The following is a 16,339-nucleotide window of genomic DNA, read 5'->3' as shown; positions in this document are numbered from 1 at the left end:
TATATATAATTAAAACACAATGAATAAACACAAAAAGCTATTCTTCGAAAATGTGGCGTATTATGTAGGACTCTACAACACCTTTTTGGATTTACCAATAAATGTACTTTCCTTTCTATATTTTGTCAGAATTATAGGACTGACCTTTATACCAACAGAACAATTGCAACTATGGACGTTGAGTCTGAAGTCTCAAAAATGCAATTTTATTTGTTATTAATCTTGCCATACATCCATCAACCGTAATGTACATATCATTTGGTAGTAGAAAATCAATTATTATCTACGCTTTATTAAGGACAAAGTAAAATCGTGTTGTCAAAATCTTTCCTTTATTAGAGGCCAATAATTATTTTTTTGTTATTTTTAATGTAAATATCATCCTTTAAGGTATTTAATTTCCTGTCTTATCTTGCCAAGACACTTCGTATTTATAATATGGTGGACTGATGAAACTACAAACAGTAACTAAATTAATGAAGTATAAAGAAGAAAAGTAATATGAACCTCTGAAATATATTATTGATACTCAGGAAGCTAAACAGAAAACTGTTAGTGTAAACCATCCCTAATTCAGTTAAAATAAAATTTAATACGTATTTTATATTAAAAGGTTCTATATTGTTACCTACCCATACTAAATTATATCACCTACTAGAGTAAAAATCATAAGCTAAAAAATTTCGATATCTATCTTGGCTGGTTCAACAACTAAATCCTTAGATTCATCATTTGGAATAACCGGACGATTTGTGAACCAGTTCGAAATTGTAACTGAGAGGCGTAGTGTATGTGAGGCCTCTCTGTTACAGAAAAAGAAAATTTTAATTTTGAATCGTTTTCTCTGTAGTTTTATTCTAAAAAAAAAAAAAAACAAGGTTTTTTTCTGTAGAACCAATAAGCAGTTACTTCATATTTTAAAAATTATTTCTCTAGACTATATACTACATTTTATTATCAGACTACAGTGGACGAAGTCAAAAGGAAAGTGATATGTTATCGATGTCTCATAATCTGCTCATTATATCGGGGATGGCATTGAGCAAACTACACTACCGATTTTTAAATCCAATGTCTCAAATTACTCAGTGATTTCTCGTGAGAGTATTGAAACAAATTGATCTCACAATACTGAAAAAAAAAATTATTTTATTATATTTCATAACCTCTTTAAATGGAATTGGCTCTCGTGATAATAAACTGCATTGTAAATCACGTTTTCACTTGAGGGCCTAGTACAGGGTCAATATTGTCAATATTTAACTGTTTTAAGGATATATTATAGCAATAATATTGAATGGTATGTTATATCTGTATGTAACATTCAATATTATTGGTAGTGTAAGGAGGGCTTTATATTGATGCAATGTAGTCACAGACAGTTGAATAATGATGCATAACAAATTTAATAATGTAAGATAACAAATATCAAACAAAACCGTAGACATATACTAGTAATTTATACAAACATAATCTAACAACATATTCCTTACACTTGTATTGAAAGACAGCAACCTTCGTGATCGATACTCCTTTTGATACGACACAAACTAAAATATCGATTATCGATTCACATTAATCAAAACTCAAGTTAAATAAAATCGATTATAAGAACATTAATTAAAACATTGAAATAAAAAATAATTTAATTTAAAAAAGAAAAATACTACGGAAGTAACCCTGCCCTATACACCTATTCGTATTAAGAGACAGAATGTTATTGTATATGTTGTTAAACATATTAGTGGGTCGTTACTAAAGTAGTCGTTTGTTAAAGTGTTGTCGACAAATCAAATTATAAGAAGTAGTGAGCAGCAGGGCTCACCTCAAACTACAAAATGTCTTGTTTCGCCCCTCAGTTTTTGACCTTTCGTCTGTTTCAATAAATATATTTATTAACTCCGGAAAAAAACGATAAAAATATTCAATGCATAACTCTCCTTATAATGGTCCGATTTTGATGGGATCTTTTATGAAACTTTAAAAAACTAACTAAATCCATCAATTGGAAGACCCCTGAAGCTATGCAAAGTATTTAAATCCACAAAAGAAAGGGCTATAATTTGTGGTGAACTGCAGAAGAAAGTAGAAACCCCCAAAAGTACTTCACTGATACTGAGTCAATTCCAATAGGAATTCTCAACTTTTTTTCTAATGAAGAGCTATTCGGAGTCTTGAAGATCAAAAAAGTTCCTCTAGGCAAAACTTTCGACCAAAATTCGCCACCACATTTATGGTTCTGCCTACTTGAAATCAACCCTATATTTCGAATTTTAGCTCACTTAATGTGGCCAGTGGAAGTACTGAAATAAAGAGGGAAAATACCAAGAAATGCAGAGGGGTAGTTCAGGGGTCATAAAAAGGACATGACAAGGACTGAAAACCTTCATAATTTAAATAGTCTTTATTTTCTGGGAAAATACAATGAATATCGGAATTGAGAAAATTGAATGATATTTGGTACTAGTTACAACATACATAAGTCAAAAAAATTATTACATTAAACAAATTCATAGAGGATTAAAAAATTAAAACACAATTTTAGCCGCTGCTACAACTGTTTCTCACACGTAAAGACATGAAAATTCACACTGAAAGATGTGGTCTTTCCTTTACAAGTTGAAATACAGAATAGATCATTCCAATAAAAATTATCAACAGTACAAATAATACGAGTATTTCGCAATTACTAATAAATATATACTAATATAAGTATACAGGATAGAACGGGATCAATGAAATCTAATAAATAAAAAGAAACTATTGAATATCTAGAATGTAATTATTTAAGAATGATATGATAATGTACCAATGAACCTACTCCTTACTAAGAAAAATTATAGTGGCTATTTCTCTATCTTTACGGGTTGCAGGTTTTGTTAGCAGAGGCATCATCTACTCAGGCAATACTGGTTTACATCTTCTGAAGAAAGTTAAACCAAAATATTTTATTATATGCAAAGCAATGTCAAAGAGCCTATGACACACATATATATAAGCCTTTGATAGAATTAGCTGCACGTGAATCAATTTTGAAAGCGATACAGTTAGCGGACGATAGCAAGACCAGAAGCTTTTCCGTTTCCCAGCTTGTGAAATGTTTCCGGTCCGCTGAAGAAAGCTTACTTTCCTTTTCACGGACGAGGTTCTCACTTCCTATACAGTTATGAAACCTTTAAGCAGGCTAAGTGGTGTCCTTGATTCACAGATTTCGGGAATCCAATCTTTTCGTCTTTCAGATATGTTATATATATTTTTTGTAGTTTAACTATTATATTTCTTAATTATTTGAATGTGCACTAATTTAAGACTAATAAAAAAAAAATTTGTATGAAATGTTTTCCATACCCTTGAGCTAAAAATTATCCTTCCTCCACTTCGTAATTATTTTGTTTTCTTTTTTATAACTATTATCTGCTGCATATCTCATAATTTCTTTTACCTTTTAAGCGCCACTTTTTTCTCTCCTTTCATCTTTAGGTTTTTTGTTTATTCTAATATTCTTGGCAGAGTGAAATTCAACATGTATCAGTTAAGTCTTAAATACATTGTTATGTACATCTATATAAGAAAAAGTAGAAATATTGACGGTTATAGATAAATAAAGCTTCTTGAAATAAAATTAACAAAGAGGAATAGTACCCATTAATGCACAAAGTTCGAATGTCCGTTTCTCAATATTTCGCTTTAGCTAAGTGAAATAATAATAACAATAAAATTCTTAACTTATTCTGAGATTGATCCCTTACGAATAAAATCTAAATTAGATTTTAGAGCCTTAGAGAAAAGTACAAAATAAAAATGAAATTAATAACCATCATAAAATATAATGCAAACAATGAATTTGAAAAGATAACAATGAACAAAAATAATTAGCAGAATATATAAATTAAAATAGAATAAATAATATAAAACCATATGTCATATCATAAAACTTAAGGTGACTAACTATTGATAATAAATACAAAAAAATTATAAAAAATCAAATATAATTAAACTAAAATAATAAATGGAAGATACAATTTCTGCTAATATACATATTTACAAGTATAAACGAAAATCTGAAACATCAAATACAGAAAATATTTTTAAAAGAACCAATGGTATATTTTGTTATTATTATCAAAAAGTTAATAATAATAAAAATAAAATAACAAATCCTCTAAATAATCAATATCTTAAGGCATAATCCAATAAATGAAATAAGAGGAAAACGAAAGTATTTGTGTTGACTATATGAGTCTGTATATATACATACATGTTTATAGATTTTTTGTAAATATTAAAACATCCACTAATATCTGTGTTAAATATTATCTTCCTTTTTATTTATTCACATCTTATTTGAAACGTTTAATTGTTATTCTTCCGGAATTGGGTAGACCGAAGCTGGCCGAAAATACAGGATTTGAATGTTGGAAGGGTATTAGAACTACGAATGAAGGAGGTAATAGTGTAGTTTCCTTTGATAGGGTGTCATTCTTAACAGGCGTGTCACACACAGTGAATATATTATTATATATCCAAATATTTACAGAAATCGATACAATTTACAATACAACTATATTATTTAGTTAGAATTAAGCAATAATACAACGGTGTAGATAAATTTTACCGGCGAACTGTTTGTTTGTTGTTATCCACACAGCCTAACCTTCAAGCCGCCTGACTGCTGACAGGAGACACTCCAAGGGCCTTGCACCGTCCGCAACCTTGCACTGAGCATTGTCACCTCTCGAAATATTATTTATTCTGAAGGAATTCTAAATCTCTCCAGTCTTCCTCCAAATTTGTCGGTATGTTCGTTCTTTATTTCCTAGGGGCGCTCTTTGCGGCCAGCGGGAGTATCATCAAGGACAAGGAGGATTCTAAGGCCCATAGTATACGTAAGATCACATTAAATAACTATATCGTAATTAATAATTTTAAAAAATAAATAAATTACATATAGTCCTTCTCGTCTTTTTAATGTATTTCAATTTAATTATTTGACTCCCCTACTCCCGAACGACGTTATATCGTTGTTCATATTATTTGCAAAAAGTTCCGATGATTGTAAATCATATTTCGTTTATACCGAATAGTAAAATAATATTCTATGCTATGACTTCTTGCTATTCGATATATGCTATAAATATAGAACTATGACATAAATATAGACATATTACATCAATTACTAAGAGCCCAACGAATAAGCAAAAATGTATCGTTTTCTTTGCCTATTTTTAATTCGGGTAGAAATTAAAACACGATTGTGCTTAGTCACGAATTTTTATCTTGGACGTTTCGGCCATACTGCGTCTATAGTTTAATATTTTTTTAAATAAGATTTTCTGGAAATATATATTATCAATTCTATTTTTTTTATTAATAAAATTCAAACTAGATATAGTGAATAAAAAGTACTCTTCCTAATTTAAATTTTTTATGTTTTATTTCATTACACGATCTAACAATCTAAAATATAAAAAATTTAAATAACGAAGAATAATTTTCATTCATTATATCTGATTACATCAATGAAACTCATCCAGTAGAACATATAACTTTAAAATTCAAACAAATAAATAAGTTTTTAACATAATTTTGAGTATTTACTTAATCTGTCCCAGTATTATTGGGTGAGCCACAATCTTTTTTTAACAAAAAGTTTGTAAAATAGTAATGACTAGGTGGTAAAACAAAGCAATACAAAACGAAAATTTGTCGTTAGTTCATTTCTTATACATTGTCATCATACATGATAAATCGCCGTTCGGCATTAAACGATTAATCTACTACGAGGAGATTAATTGCTAAACGTAAGTCATTACTTAATCATTGGTTTACTTAGCCATGTTATAATTATTTTTAAATACTTTGCGTAATAATATCTTATTGCAGAAAGGTTTTTATAAGAACCCAAATTCAAATAAAAATATATATAGTATTGATGGTTGGGAAATTGGCAAAAATCTATTCCAAACTTAATATAGTATTTGGTCAATATTTATTTAAAAGCAGCAAATAATTAACATATTTATCCGAGGAACATTACAGAAAAATATTTTTTCTATTAAAAAAAAAAAAAAAAAAAAGAATGCATAATATAATAGCAATCAGTAATATGTGCCAGGACAAATGCAAAAAAAAATTGATAAATTTGACTTTAATAGGTTATTGACAATTTAGTTTTGAAGATGGAGATTTGAAACCTTTTTATTAAATACCTCATAAATTCCTCTCTACAGAATCCAAAAAATACAACAAGAAAAATACAAAAATTGGAGAGTCGCGTTTACACCAAAGAAATAGGGTATGAGTTTAAATATCTTTCTTATTCAAGTGAAAATACTGTATACATGAACGTAATTATTCATTATAACTGTTGTAATATGTCATGTCGCATATAAAAGATGTAGGATAAAATAAATAAATGCATCTTATGTTAATCTTATAACAAAACGATACATAATTATGAAACTAAACAATATACATTCACAAATGTATGGAATTCATGATTATTCTGTATAGTTTTATGCAAAGATACACAAATCAGATTTTTTTTTTCAAAATATTTAGTCTTAACACGTTTTTGTTTCAGCAAGTTTCATCAAAATATGCCACAGAGACGACCCTCTCTTGAACGAATGTGTCAAGGATTCTGTCGAAGAAATAAGACCTTACTTAAAAACAGGTACTTTTAATTCGTTTGGATAGCATTAGAAATGTCAATGTAGTATTCAATCTAATCCTTCAATGTCGTTTTTAAATAAAAGTTACAGTAAATTCAAGTATTGATGAAATCTAGGGAGTGAGCTAGATCAGAGAATAAATCGTCTGAACAATAATTTTCTATCAACAGAAAATCGTTGTTCATTCCTGAGGTAATGATCGTGGTTTGACAGATACTTTCTGATCGAACTCAGGCCTAATATGAAGACCTGGGTTTAATCAAGAGATAAGTAAGGGTATGATAACACCCGTTGGGCAGATTTATTTTTAAACATACTTATTCTGGGTACTTAATTAATTAAGTAAATAAATTAAGATGTAGAGCCGTTCAAACCTAACATATTTTCATGTTAGAACAAAGAAATAAATGTTAATTGTCTAGGTATTCCGGAGCTACATATACCATCATGCGAACCACTGATACTTCCTGAGGTGGTAATGAACCAAGGTAGGGGTTCTGTCACGGTTCAAAGCAGATACACAGATTTACACATCCACGGTCCCACTGATTTCAAACTGCATCAAGTGAAGTGAGTTTGATTCTGTTTATATACATATAAATTTATTAAACTATTCATTTAATAATAATTTTTACTCTATCTTATTTGTATTTAAGTAATACAATCGAGACTAATTATTCAAAACCAGATGAGAGCATTTTCCAATTTTTCTTTATTTTTATTTCTTACATACATTTTTCTAATCCGTATTTATTTTCATGCAATTATATTATATCAAAATAAAATTAAGTATTTAAATTAAATATACTAAAAGATATTAATTTTCATTATTACTAAATTATAATCAGGTGGGAGGATTTTTCCTATACCAGTTAAATCACATAAACTTACAAATATACAAATTAATCAAAGTAAACATTTTCAAAGAAAAATAAATTAAATTTTTATTATTTATAATAAAATAATAATAGTTATTACTATTATTATTTATGTACTTTCTGCATAAATAATTTACGCATAACTTTCTTATATTTACGAATTACTGAATCCAATTTTTTAAAATTATAGTGTTGTAGTTTACGTATGCTGAGATTTTTTTTTCTCTGAAATTGGGTTTCATTTTAAATCATTAATGCGAAGGTCAATGATTTTGTAGGCATATAACCATCATTATATTATGTGATATTAGCTGGCGATGGGCACATCAATGGTGTTAAAGGCCAAAATCTACTCATATTTACAATTAAATATGAGAGTTACTTTTTCCATATTAATATCAATTTCAAAATTTTTAATTCGAAAATTAATATTACGATTTTCAAACAATTTTTTTCAGGATAAATATTTCATTGTATCTAGTTGAAGTCGAAATTCTGTATCACAATGAGAAGAAACAATAGTATAAATTTTAACCTTCCAACTTTGTCTTGTAATCCATTTTTACTGTGTCTCTTTAAAGTAATTAAATGAACTAAATTTACAAACAATTGAGAGCCACTTTTGATCTAGTTAAAAATTCACACCAAAACATATTTATAAAACTTAACTAATAATTGAGAAGCATTTTAACAGTCAATATATTAAATTTTTGAAAATTATTATTGAAAATTTGATATTTGTCCATATCACGTAAATATCAAACAAAATCACATATGAGAGTTTTATTGAACATCACCTAAAGTTGCGATATATAAGAGATATTTGAAAACTGCAGGTTTGACTTACTCTTGCTCTTAACGGCTTATGTATCATTTTACCTATAATGTCATTATTATAATATATTTTATACTATATTTATTTTTTAAATTTAATATACGGTATGGATGATAACGAATACCCGTAATAACTATTTCCTTTGAGAGAGGTAGATTACAATATTTTTATAAAGTTTTATATACCAAAAAAAAATTAATAAAGTAAAATAAAAATAATAAGAAGTGGATAAATTGAATTTTAATATATTCCTACATTATATATCTTACTATATTATTATATATGTTCCAGGGTGGATCTGGATAAGGATAGAGTAAAGATAAAACTCTCGATTCCCAAACTGCAAACTAAAGGAAACTACACGATATCCGGGAGAATCCTCATGCTACCCATTTCTGGAAGTGGAGAAAGCAGGGGCAACTATTGTAAGTACACCAGAGCTATTGCCAAAATAGTTGACCTTTAGGAGTAGCGTTGTGAAAGGATTTGTGGACCTGGCCACGCAACGCGATGGCGTCAGATCATTCTTAGACCGGCGAACAATAAGTTTCAGAATATCAGACTATGGATCAGGGGTTTCGTAAGGATGAGGGGCACGCCCAGATTCATTCATCAAAATGTTTTCTCATATCGAAACAACAGACACTAAACGGATCATTAATAAATTATCGTTAGAACGTTAGCGTGAAATACAAATATATAACGTTTTTTAAATGGTATTGAAAAAAATGCGATAATAGAGATTTAGAAGAGGAAATAAAAAAAAATAACTAAAACTTTCAAAGAAAAAATAATAAATTAAATTTATATATCTGCAATCAAAACCGTATCTAAAATACGGTGGTATGTCTTAGTAATATTAGCATTTGAGTGCAAAAGTGATGTAAGTCCAACCAGAATTTTGAGGTATAAGAGACTATAGGGGAATTTCTACAAAATTTCAAACAAAAAATAACCGTTTTTTCTGATGAAACTATAGTCACAACATTATGCAAATGTAAAAAGTATTTAAAGTTTATTAATTATTTATTCTTCCCGTTTTTTAAAAAAATTAAAATTAATTTTGATGAAAACAAAATGTCTTAACATTTTTAACTTCAATATGATAATCATTGCAAAGTCGGGAAAAATGTCGCACAATCCAAGTCCCGCAAAGCCCAACGTTCATAAAGAGTTGACTTCGCAGCATCTAGTATCTAAATGGGATGCATACAGAGAAAAGTTTTGCTCTCATTTAATTAAGTTCTATAGACCATCTTAATTATATCTAAGTATTTCCAAACTTTATTGGAAAAGGTCCTGGCAGTTGCTTCTTTACTAATCAAGTTGAAATTTAATAAGAACAATATTAATTCTAACAGCTAATATATTATTTTTAATCCCCTAGACTTCCTTGGTATACTTCAGCTTATTATATTTTCCACTAGTAAACATCTCATGATAATTTTCTTTGCAGCATTTTTTCCAACAAGATCAAAACCACTTGTGAAACTTTTTTATTTATTTCTTAAAAGCGTTTTATTACTTTCCCTTTTCTCGCAGTCAATAATAAAAGACTTAATTCTCCCCTCTGGCATTCACTAGCATATTTGAGACTTGGAGTAACAACAACCAAAGTCCAGTTACTAAGAAAAGGGAAAATGAAAAAATAATGAAGTGTTAAGAGAAAAGATGAAAGTAGAAAAATATATCTCTGAAGGAATAGACAAATAATCCTATATCTTAAAAACTACCGATAACAACAGAAAATCTAAGAGAACATTATTTAAAGAAGAGTAAATTTGCTGAACTATTAGCCCTAAAAGAGCTCTTTACGTCCAATAGTTCTCGATATATAGCCTTTTAAAAAGCAAAATTTCACAAAAAATGAACTGAAAGGCTAGTAGTTAGTTAATTTATTAAGTTCGTGACGTACAGATGTCTATTAGCACTCAAATTAAAGCTAGTTTAATGGGCTATGAAGTGGATTACGACATTTATCGTCGTAGGAGTAGTAGTTTTCATGACATGTGCTAAGATAAATTGATTTATAGTTGTTCGGACAATAAATTTAATTTATAAAAACTTTATTTCAGAAACCATTGCACGTACTGATGTCTGCCAGAACTCAAATTAAAGCTAGTTAAATTTAATACAAAATAGTTAATTATGTTTATCTTTGTAGTAGTAGAATTTATGATATTTGACAAAATAAACTCACAAAATTTTAATTTCTTATTGTTCATATAAAATGTTGGATTTTTGAAAATATATATCTCTGGATCCATAAGACGCACATATGTCTGCTACCACTCAAAATAAAGGAAATTTAAGTTACTATAAAGTAGTTTATGACACTTATCTTCGTAGGGGAAGTAGTTTTCATGATATATGCTAAAACAAATTGATTTATAGTTGTTCGGACAATATATTTGATTTATGAAAAATTTTATTTCCAAAACCATTGAATGTACTGATGTCCGCCAGCGCTTAAATTAAAGCTAGTTAAATTTACTACAAAATAATTCTTAATGTTTATCTTTGTAGGAGTAGTAGTTTTTATGATATTTGAAAAAATAAGCTAACAAAATTTTAATTTCTAGTTGTTCGTATAAAATGTTGGATTTTTGAAAATATATATCTCTGGATCCATAAGACGCACATATGTCTGCTAACACTCAAAATAAAGGAAATTTAAGTTACTATAAAGTAGTTTATGACACTTATCTTCGTATGATATTCACATCTGAATATAAATTTGGCAAATGAAAATTTGTCCGAACAACAATAAATCAATTTATTTTAGCGAATTTCATGTAAACTATTACTCCTACGAAGATAAACATCATAAACTACTTTATAGCTCATTAAACTAGCTTTGATTTGAGTGCTAATAGACATCTGTACGAAAAATCGTTTTTTGAGATATAAATTTTTCAATATAAATTCATTAACTACTGAACTTCAACTACGTCTCATAAAACATTTTTATGAAATGTTGCTTTTTAAAAAGCTATATCTCGAAAACTATTTAACGTAAATAACTCTATTAGGGCTCATATTTTAGCAAATGTACTCTTCTTTAAATGTTCTCTTAGGTTTTCTTGTGTTGTTCCTACTTTTTATTTAGTTTAGTTCAGTTATTGAGATAACTGCCTTTTTTCTCCTCTTGGGCTCTTGTACTAATACAAGAAACCGAAGTTCTTGGTTCTTGGTTAAGAAGGACTGGAACAGAATGAAGGAAGAAACTTGAGTTGAGAAATTCGAAAGGAGGCCAATAAACCCCATTGGTCCAACAATTGTGATAAACAATTTTCATTCTAGTATTAAAAATAGATAAAATAAATTATTTATTTTTTAAAATGCAAACAAGTTAGTCATCCTAAATGAATTAGTATTTACCCCAGACGGCAGGATGACAATGCCCCAGTGAGGGCTGACATTGCTAGGTGACGTGCATTGGTAACTCTACGCCTGAGTTGGCCAGCAACTGGAGGCTCTGATGGAATGCTGAGTACTTGTCGCAACGAATCGATTTCCAAACGAGAATCATTGTCAACTAGTTTGGTAATTTTCAATTCTGCCTTTGGTTGATGTACCTGCTCGATATCATTGAGCAAGGATCGGAATTGCTGATGTTGATTACTGTTGCATACCTGTCTTGAAAGTTGTAACACAACTTATTCAAACTTTATTGAACAGTAATGATTACAGCTTGCAGATGTAGTTTCAATATTTTAGAATCATGATCTAATTTTAGTTCAATAAGATAATACTTAAAAAACTAATACAAAAATAAACTAAATTACTGTATTTCGTGTATGATCTAAAGCGTTTAATTGTTCATAAATTATTGATGGTTTTGAAAATAATATTAAGATATTTACGAAAGAAAGCACTGGAAATTTAAATATAATTTAGAATAACAGGATTTTTCCAAAATAATATTTTTCAATGTAGCTACAAACCTGATATCTGATTCATGTGACACAAACATTCTATTTGTAACATTATACTTCATAGTTTAGTGTTTAAACTAACAACTATAAATAAAGCCAGCCATAATATTCTAGTACAAGAGCCGGGAAGAAAAAAGGCAGTTATTTCCCCCCCCCTCCCCAATTTTTATTACTTTAATGAAAACTATGAATAATAACTAGTCAAAATTGATGAATCTACGGTGGATAAAAAATTACGGCTGTTAACCTTTTTTATTTTTCATTCGGAGCTGTATATCTTAAAAACTACCAACAACACTAGAAAATCTAAAAGAACATTATTTAAATAAGAGTAAATTTGCTGATATATTACGGTATTTACGTCCAATAGTTCTCGAGATATAGCCTTTTAAAAAGCAAAATTTCACAAAAATGTACTGAAATCATGATATGATATGAGTATCTCAGGAGCATTAAGACATATATACGTCTATCAGCAATCAAATTAAAGCTAGTTTAAAGTACTATAAAGTAGTTTATGACCTTTACCTTCGTAGGAATAGTAGTTTTCATGATATTTGCTAAAATAAATTGATTTATATAGTTCGGACAATAAGTTTGATTTATGAAAAACTTTATTTCAGAAACCATAGGACGTACAGATGTCTGTCAGCACTTAAATTAAAGCTAGTTAAATTAACTATAAAATAGTTAATACTGTTTATCTTTGTAGGAGTAGTAGTTTTTATGACATTTGACGAAATAAACTCAGAAAATGTTAATTTCTAGTTGTTCGTATAAAATGTTGGATTTTTGAAAAAATATATCTCTAGATCCATAAGACGCACAAATGTCTGCCAACACTCAAAATAAAGGAAATTTAACTTACTATAAAGTAGTTTATGACACTTATCTTCGTAGGGGTAGTAGTTTTTATGATATTCACATATGATTATAAATTTGGCAATGAAAATTTGTCCGAACAACTAAACTAATAAACCATTACTCCTACGAAGATAAACATCATAAACTACTTCATAGCTCATTAAACTAGCTTTGATATGAGTGCTAATCTGTACGACCAAACCATATACCATCTGTACGTCAAATCGTTTTAAAGATATAAATTTTTCAAAATAAATTCCCTAACTACTGATATTTCAGTACGTTCCATACAACATTTTTATGAAATGTTGCTTTTTAAAAAGCTATATCTCGAGAACTATTGAAGGTAAATAGCTCATTTAGGGATTACATTTTAGCAAATTTACTCTACTTTAAATGATGCTCTCTTAGACTTTCTATTGTTGTTGGTACGTGTAAAGATATAGATGTCCGAATAAAAAAGTAATTATTTTTAACGTTTTAAAACAGTTGCCATTTTTATTCCCCCTACCTATACTTGGCAGACTCATCAGTTTTGGCTAGTAATTATACCTAGTTTTCAATTAAATAATCAAAACTTGGGGTGAAATAACTGCCTTTTTTCTCCTCTTGGGCTCTTGTATGATTAGGTATTACATAGCAGTTTAAGTTATTTATTGTAAGTTTAAGTAGGAGCGGATTGATCAGTGGTAAGGCACTGTGCTACTAACTCTAATAACCCGGGTTTGAATCCGGTAGATGTGGCAGATAATTATTTTCTGTTCCACTGTTGCCGTGAGTCAGTCCTGTGGATTCGGGAGCTCTCCGAGGTCTACCCAAACTCCAGAAGTGGGTACACTTAATTGATTAAAAATCCGCCAGTCGTGCGTGATTTAAATCACCCCCTTGCACGACCGCTGGTCTAGTCACAGTACTTCCTTTAAAATTACTGCAGATTTTAGCAGTAAAGAGTGAATTGTTTTTTAATTGGAAGTTCAAAGTCTGTTAGAATGTTATGTTTAGCCGGGATGCTAGGTGATTTACAAAAAACAAGACAGTAAAAACCACACTAGATTATAGAAGGAATAAGTTTTCATTGAAAAAAATAAGTATAGTCGCCTTACATTCAACTTTCTTTTTCTTATCATTAAATGTGATTAGTATGTTTTTTCTTCGTAACTAGACAGGACAAAGATTAGTCAGTAAAATGATTAATCTTAAATTCTGTAATCAATTCCAAGTAGAGGGAGAAATACTTTATTTATCTATGCTGCCTACATACATTAGGTTGCTATCTCACACAGCATACTTATCAATCCGTAATCGGAGAATTATAAATTACACATACATGGTATAATCAGAAAAAATAAGAGATACAATAATAGGATATAATAAACAATTGTTTTCACCCCTACAGTTTCCTTTTACAATCCATTTCGGTCTGTAGAACAAATACAAATGTTTCATTCATTCCGACTTTTCTTTATCATTTCTGCTCCTCCAATTTCACCCTTTCACAATTATTCAATTCACTCGATCAACAAATTCGCTCTCCGGAATTCACCCTCCTAGATCCTCTTCAGTGACCCGCTAAACAAATTCAATATTAGACGGTAACGTGAGATCAGACAATCATTCATAGTCACAGCAGATCAGTCTACCAAGAACAAACAAATAGATACATTTCCATAAAATAAAAAAGGAGATATATCTTTAACCGACTACTTATTATACTAATATATAACAAGACCAAGCAATATCGTCATGTAATTTTACATAATTTCATAATTTTAGTAAAATAAAACTATAACATAAATATATAAAATGTGCTTTTAATTAATCAGTGTCTATTATGATATAGTTTCCAAGTGAATTTTTCAGATATTTTGTTGAAATTATTTATGAGTACATTATTAAATTTGAATTTATGCTTCAACTTACAGCCAACATAGAAGCAACAGCTCTCATACAAGCGGAAAGAATAAAAAGAGATAACAAGACCTATTTTCACGTTCAAGAATTCTTCGTTGACTTCACCATCGGGCATGCTTCGGTACATCTAAGTAATCTTTTCGATGGAGACAAACAACTAGGTAATATATCTTAATTACATTGATTGATTCAATAAATTAATAGCCGTTGTTACATTAAAAAATCGTTTATATCATTTCAGGAGACGCTATGAACGAATTTCTCAATGATAATTGGAAGAACGTAGCACAAGAGATGAAGCCGGTTTTGGAGAAGACGATTGGAGATCTTTTTAAGAAATTTGCTAACAGAATATACAGCACGTACCCTATGGATGTCTTGTTGCCAATATCTAAACCAAAATAAATGTTTAAGTCCATGGTTTTTTTTTTTACATTTATATAAAACATCACAAAAGTATGAAATGTTATTTTTGGTATGCACCTAAGACAGCTTATATCTCGCAAACGCAAATAAAAACAATAAGTTCTCTTCCCTTTTCCTCTCCAGAAAAATATCTCATCGTTATCAATAAAATAAATTTTAAAATTTCATCTGACCCAATAATATATACAACTCAATCCCAACCAATTTTTCGCGGGTAAGAATATGTCTCCAATTCATCCCTAAAATAATAATTAACTTTAAGTACTGTGAATCCACTAAATGATGATTGGAGATAGAAGTCGTTCTCTAAAAATTTCATAATAAATTGTTATTAACAAAAGACAACATATTACTTTTATTGAGTAAGGAAAAGTATTGTGATCTTGTTAAATTTAGAATTCTAGCTCCCGGTGGTAATACATGTTTCGAGGTCCCCAGGCCCAAAAGGCCTATTTTGCAAAACGGTCAGTGTGTCTGCTTGTTAACAGCCAAGCTCAAAAACAAAAACTCGTAAGAAACTGAAATCATATATTTAAGACTTGTATATAACTGAAATGTGACAGAAACCTTTTCGCTAAAATCAACTGACCGTAAGTGCCACTTTATAGAATTGATTTTTCACATTTTTTCGATTTTCTCCAAAATGGCTTTAACAATTTTATAAAAATCAGAGAACAAATTGGCAATTAAGTGCTATTTAATACCGGATAGCTCTTATCCTCGTTGAAACACTCTAACGGGGCTTAAGTGCCAAATTGTCAATAAAAATTTCCCTTAAAGTATCTTTAATTTTGGTTATTTAAAATAAATAAC

At 29.2% G+C, this 16,339-nt stretch overlaps 1 protein-coding gene across 1 annotated transcript; it reads left to right on the top strand.

Moving 5' to 3' along the window:
* The first annotated feature begins 4,497 nt into the window (after positions 1-4,497).
* On the top strand, positions 4,498-15,505 carry LOC106688914 (protein takeout). The gene is made up of 6 exons (XM_014433614.3): positions 4,498-4,886; positions 6,584-6,676; positions 7,097-7,244; positions 8,679-8,812; positions 15,112-15,261; positions 15,342-15,505. The coding sequence occupies exons 1-6, from the start codon at positions 4,799-4,801 to the stop codon at positions 15,503-15,505; spliced, it is 777 nt and encodes a 258-aa protein (XP_014289100.1). The 5' UTR covers positions 4,498-4,798.
* Positions 15,506-16,339: the final 834 nt, after the last annotated feature.

Source organism: Halyomorpha halys, unplaced genomic scaffold, assembly GCF_000696795.3.
Source record: "Halyomorpha halys isolate HHAL.00 unplaced genomic scaffold, Hhal_1.1 Scaffold1234.1, whole genome shotgun sequence".
NCBI lineage: Eukaryota > Metazoa > Arthropoda > Insecta > Hemiptera > Pentatomidae > Halyomorpha > Halyomorpha halys.
Note: the sequence above shows the minus strand (reverse complement) of the source record. Positions and strands in the feature narration are given on the sequence as shown.

Bases quoted from the DNA above. Each gene is read 5' to 3' on its own strand.
- LOC106688914 (XM_014433614.3), top strand. From the start codon at position 4,799: ATGTTCGTTCTTTATTTCCTAGGGGCGCTCTTTGCGGCCAGCGGGAGT. The intron at 6,677-7,096 runs GTACTTTTAATT...TTAATTGTCTAG, and splicing joins AAGACCTTACTTAAAAACAG to GTATTCCGGAGCTACATATA. The intron at 8,813-15,111 runs GTAAGTACACCA...TTCAACTTACAG, and splicing joins AGAAAGCAGGGGCAACTATT to CCAACATAGAAGCAACAGCT.